Consider the following 6,000-nt stretch of genomic DNA (forward strand, 5'->3'; position numbering starts at 1 on the left):
GCTATCTATCTCAGATTTAAATTTAGCAATTGAGCTAGTATCAATTGCCGTTTGCGGAAGAGAGTTCCAAACTTCTACCACCCTTTGTGTGTAGAAATGTTTTCTAATCTCGCTCCTGAAATGTCTGGCTCTAATTTTTAGACTGTGCCCCCTACTCCTAGAATCCCCAACCAGCGGAAATAGTTTCTCTCTATCCACCCTATCTGTTCCCCTTAATATCTTATAAACTTCGATCAGATCACCCCTTAACCTTCTAAAATCTAGAGAATGCAACCCCAATTTGTGTAATCTCTCCTCGTAACTTAACCCTTGAAGTCCGGGTATCATTCTAGTAAACCTACGCTGCACTCCCTCCAAGGCCAATATGTCCTTCCGAAGGTGCGGTGCCCAGAACTGCTCACAGTACTCCAGGTGCGGTCTAACCAGGGTTTTGTATAGCTGCAGCATAACTTATGCCCCCTTGTACTCTAGTCCTCTAGATATAAAGGCCAGCATTCCATGAGCCTTATTAATTATTTTCAGCACCTGTTCATGACACTTCAATGATCTATGTACCTGAACCCTTAAGACCCTTAAGACACCCACTGTTTTTATTTTTTTTACCATTTAGAAAGTACCCTGTTCTATCCTTTTTTGATCCAAAGTGGATGACATCACATGTGCCTACATTGAATTCCATTAGCCAGAGTTTTGCCCATTCACCTAATCTATCAATATCCCTTTGTAATTTTATGTTTTCATCTACACTGCTTACAATGCCACCAATCTTTGTGTCATCGGCAAACTTAGATATGAGACTTTCTATGCCTTCATCTAAGTCGTTAATAAATATTGTGAATAATTGAGGCCCCAAGACAGATCCCTGCGGGACTCCACAAGTCACATCCTGCCAATGTGAGTACCTACCCATTATCCCTACTCTCTGTCGCCTTTCGCTCAGCCAACTTCCTAACCAAGTCCGTACTTTCCCTCGATTCCATGGGCTTCTATCTTAGCTAACAATCTCTTGTGTGGGACTTCATCAAATGTCTTCTGTAAGTGCATATAAATAACATCCAATGACATTCCCCTGTCCACTACTTTAGTCACCTCTTCAAAAAATTCAATCATGTTTGTCAGGCACGACCTACCTTTCACAAATCCATGCTGGCTCTCTGATTAACCGAAAATTCTCGAGGTGTTCAGTCACCCTATCCTTAATTATAGACTACAATTTTCCCCACAACAGATGTTAGGCTAATTGGTCTATAATTCCTTGGTTTATCTTTCTCTCCTTTCTTAAAAAGCGGAGTGTCATGTGCAATTTTCCAATCTAGTGTGACGGTTCCTGAATCTAGAGAACTTTGGAAGATTATAGTTAGGGCATCTGCAATGTGCTCACCTACTTCCTTTAAAACCCTGGGATGGAAAGCATCTGGTCCTTGGGATTTGTCACTCTTTAGTGCTATTATTTTCTTCATTACTGTTGTTTTACTTATGTTAATTTTATTGAGTCCCTGTCCCCGATTCAATATTATGAAATGAAAACAATGATATTATTTACGAAAACGTTTTAGATCAGTATATAGCAGCATAAATAGAGTTATCAGTCAACAAATACAGAAATGAGAAGAAGGAATGAGCACTTTTGTAGAGACTGCACTTCCCTTCATTTAAGGTAGAAAGCATTTCCTGGCAATACTAATGAATTGCTGCTATCGTGCAGTTGCATAACAGGTTGGTCAAAGAGGCACAGCCTGCTTATACCAGAACTGATTCCATTCAACCTACCTTGTGCTGTCTCTTGAAGCATAATTGCCACTGGAAAATAGAAACAAAAATGTACATGATTTCTGTGGTATGTAGTTATCTACCTTGCTTATTGTTCATACTGACAAAGGCGAGCAAGCGATAAGTTAAACCATACCCGTTAGTTGAACCTGTTTAAATTCATGCACTCAAGAGTGGTCTTTTGGCCAAAAGTTATATTTAAGTTATCCCTGATCCCGAATGGTAATTAACGAGAATCGAGGCCATATTTCCATTCTCAAATCTCAACCCTGACCAAGCAAGGCTTTTGACAAGGTCCCACATGGCAGACTGGTCAAAAAAGTAAAAGCCCATGGGATCCAAGGGAATATGGCAAGTTGGATCCAAAATTGGCTCATTGGCAGGAAGCAAAGGGTAATGGTCAACGGGTGTTTTTGTGTCTGGAAGGCTGTTTCCAGTGGGGTTCTGCAGGGCTCAGGACTGGGTCCCTTGCTTCTTGCAGCATATATCAATGATTTGGACTTGAATGTAAGGGGTATGATTAAGAAGTTTGCAGATGATACAAAAATTGGCCGTGTGGTTGATAGTGAGGAGGAAAGCTGTAGACTGCAGGAAGATATCAATGGATTGGTCAGGTGGGCAGAAAAGTGGCAAATTAAATTCAATCCGGAGAAGTGTGAGGTAATGCATTTGGGGAGGGCAAAAAAGGCAAAGGAATACACAATAAATGGGAGGATACTGAGAGGTGTAGAGGAAGTGAGGGACCTTGGAGTGCATGTCCACAGATCCCTGAAGGTAGCAGGACAGGTAGATAAGGTGGTTAATAAGGCATAGGGAATACTTTCCTTTATTAGCCGAGGCATAGAATATAAGAGCAGGGAGGTTATGCTGGAACTGTATAAAACACTAGTTAGGCCACAGCTTGAGTACTGCGTACAGTTCTGGTCACCACATTACAGGAAGGATGTGATCGCACTAGAGAGGGTGCAGAGGAGATTTACGAGGATGTTGCCAGGACTGGAGAAGTTTAGCTATGAGGAAAGATTGGATAGGCTGAGGTTGTTCTCTTTGGAACAGAGGAGGCTGAGGGTGATTTAATTGAGGTGTATAAAATTATAAGGGGCCTAGATAGAGTGGATAGGGAGGACCTATTTCCCTTAGCAGAGAGGTCAATAACCAGGGGGCATAGATTTAAAGTAATTGGTAGAAGGATTGGAGGGGAGCTGAGGAGAACTTTTTTCACCCAGAGGGTGGTGGGGGTCTGGAATTCACTGCCTGAGAGGGTGGGAGAGGCAGAAACCCTCAACTCATTTTGAAAGTCCCTGGATGCGCACCTGAAGTGCCGGAATCTACAGGGCTACGGACCAAGTGCTGGAAAGTGGGATTAGGCTGGGTGGCTCATTTTCGACCAGCACGGATTCGATGGGCCGAACGGCCTCCTTATGTGCCTTAAATGTTCTATGATTTCTATGATTCTATTCATCACAGGTGCCACGTCACATCCCAACGGGACACCCCATTGGCCTTTAGCAGCAACTCCTCACTCTTCCAATATTGCTATCCTCCATTTCTAACCACCATGTCAGTCACCATGCCTCTAAAACCCTGAATCCCCTTTGCAGGCATTCATCCAGTGCCTTTAAAGCAATAGCCCATCACTTCGAACGGACAGTGGTGGTCGTTTCAAACCCTGACTGACCTACTCGGCCCCTTCTCATCCCCTAGACACACAAACTCTCTCACACACACACACACACACACACATACACTCACACAAACACATTACTACACACATACACACAAACTCTCTCACACACACACACACACACACATACACTCACACAAACACATTACTACACACATACACACAAACTCTCACACACACACACACACACACACACACATACACTCACACAAACACATTACTACACACATACACACAAACTCTCACACACACACACACACACACACATACACTCACACAAACACATTACTACACACATACACACAAACTCTCTCACACACACACACACACACATACACTCACACAAACACATTACTACACACATACACACACGCACTCACACAAAAACACAAACACAGACACAAATACTCGCACACTCACACAATTACACACACTCTCGCACAGACACAGAAACGCTTACACACACTCACACCAACACACACACACATACCTGCACACAAGCGCACACATACAGGCACAAACACACGCACAGACACACAAACAATGACACACACTCAGCCGCACAGAAAAACAAACATTAATACACAGTCACACCGAAACGCACACTCGCTCAGACGCATACACTTACACACACTTCCAGAATCACACACACTTGCACAGACACACGCACTCATGCACACACACTCGCACAGACACGCACACTCACACAAACACACACTCTCGCACAGACGTATAAACACACACCACCAGCAGCATTGCGTCCGAGACAATAGTTCCATTTGACTGGTTTTGCAAGCGGCGCAAATGAATGGATTCTCCCAGGCCCTTTGATTCTGTCCGTTACAGACGCCCTTCCGTCCCACGTCACTTGCTCACTGCGCCCTGGGCATTTAAACGGGGGTTTTAATTAACCAGCTCCTCATTACTGTTTCAGTCATTTCGAAACGATTATGGTTCACGCAGTGCTTTCCTAACGAAACCAGGTTTGCCATCCGAAAATTAAATCACGTTTTTCACATTCTACGATTTATGCTGCGGCGAAGTAAGCGGCAAGTGACTGAAGTCTTACTGTTGGGATACTCTAAAGCGTCATAACAAAGAGCGATACTTACAAAGTAGCAGGAAAGCGCAAGGATTGTGCATCTTGGTCCCTCTCTGTGACAGAAAATCATTTACACCTTAGCAATGTCGAAAGCTGTTTGACGCCCCCTGCTCGGTTTCAATTCATTCTGAGCCACGGAAAAGCCTGGTAAGAGACCCGGAGATATATCTACCTTGCCTCTTACCCACTGTTACATAAACTTGCTGCTGCTGCCCCGGTGAACGACGGGTCCCTCAACAGCTGGACTGTGACCGTTACTTAAAAGGCTGTGAGGAGGACGTTTTCAGGAAGTATCTGGGTTTATCAGATTATTGACCAAAAAAAAAAGCAGGGTTTCGGTTCTCACTGCTAGACCGCATTCAGAAAACAAACGACTATAATCTTAAACAAAACTGTAACAAATGGGATGATAAATGGACAGTTATGGTGAGAAATCATCGGCCTAGGGACAACAGCAAGCTGCAATTTTCAGTTGGAAACCGGTGACTGAACCGGAGGTCACCAGTGAAATAATAATGGTTACCGAACGCAAATCTGCAAGTGTTCAGCTCTGAAGTGGAGAATTAACCCTCGATTGAAGAACTTGACGTCTCAGGAAGTGTCAAACCCCAAGGGGACACTGGTGTTCCATCCTGATAGGAAACAGCCTTCTTAAAGGGGCAGTGGGTTCCAGTGAACTGGCTCCAAACCACACCTTTGTTAAAAGGGAAAGTTTCCTTCCCCTCGTTTCCAAAAAAAAAAAAAATTCTCCCCCTCTCTTTTCCCCGGATTGATTGATTCTTCTGCCGATCTCCATCCAGGACCGCATCGTCGCTCTCCACCCAATCAGTAAACATAGACTTACATAGAATTTACAGCCCAGAAACAGGCCATTCGGCCCAACTGGTCTATGCTGGCGTTTATGCTCCACACGAGCCCCCTCCCTCCTTACTTCATCTCACCCTATCAGCACATCCTTCTATTCCTTTCTCCCTCATGTAATTATCAACTTCCCCTTGAAAGTGTTTACGCTGTTCGTCTCAACTTCTCCATGCGGTACTGAGTTCTACATTCTCACCACTCTCTGGGGTAAAGAAGTTTCTCCTGAATTCCTTATTCGATTATTAGTGACTATCTGATATTTATGGCCCCGAGTTCTGGTCTCCACCACGAATGGAAACATCTTCTCCACATCTACCCCATGAAACCCCTTCATAATTTTAAAAAAAACCTCTATCAGGCCAAATTTCTGGAGAAAAGTTGGACAGACTGGGAGAGGTTAGACAGACTGGGACTTTTTTCCCTGGAGAGTAGGAGGTTAAGGGGTGATCTTATCGAAGTCTATAAAATAATGAGGGGCATAGATAAGGTCGATAGTCAAAATCTTTTCCCAAAGGTAGGGGAGTCTATAACGAGGGGGCACAGATTTAAGGTGAGAGGGGAGAGATACAAAAGGGTCCAGAGG

At 44.0% G+C, this 6,000-nt stretch overlaps 1 protein-coding gene across 1 annotated transcript in view; it reads right to left on the reverse strand.

Annotated features, from left to right (window-relative positions):
* The window catches only part of LOC137308892 (Fc receptor-like protein 5), a 45,130-nt gene extending 40,344 nt beyond the window's left edge, over positions 1–4,786 (reverse strand). The window contains exons 1-2 of the mRNA XM_067977326.1: positions 4,567–4,786; positions 1,771–1,800 (exon numbers count right to left, since the gene is read on the reverse strand). Of these exons, the coding sequence (XP_067833427.1) occupies positions 1,771–1,800; positions 4,567–4,597 (61 nt within the window). The 5' untranslated portion in view covers positions 4,598–4,786. The remainder of the gene's footprint in view (positions 1–1,770; positions 1,801–4,566) is intronic.
* Positions 4,787–6,000: the final 1,214 nt, after the last annotated feature.

This window comes from Heptranchias perlo, unplaced genomic scaffold, assembly GCF_035084215.1.
Source record: "Heptranchias perlo isolate sHepPer1 unplaced genomic scaffold, sHepPer1.hap1 HAP1_SCAFFOLD_143, whole genome shotgun sequence".
NCBI lineage: Eukaryota > Metazoa > Chordata > Chondrichthyes > Hexanchiformes > Hexanchidae > Heptranchias > Heptranchias perlo.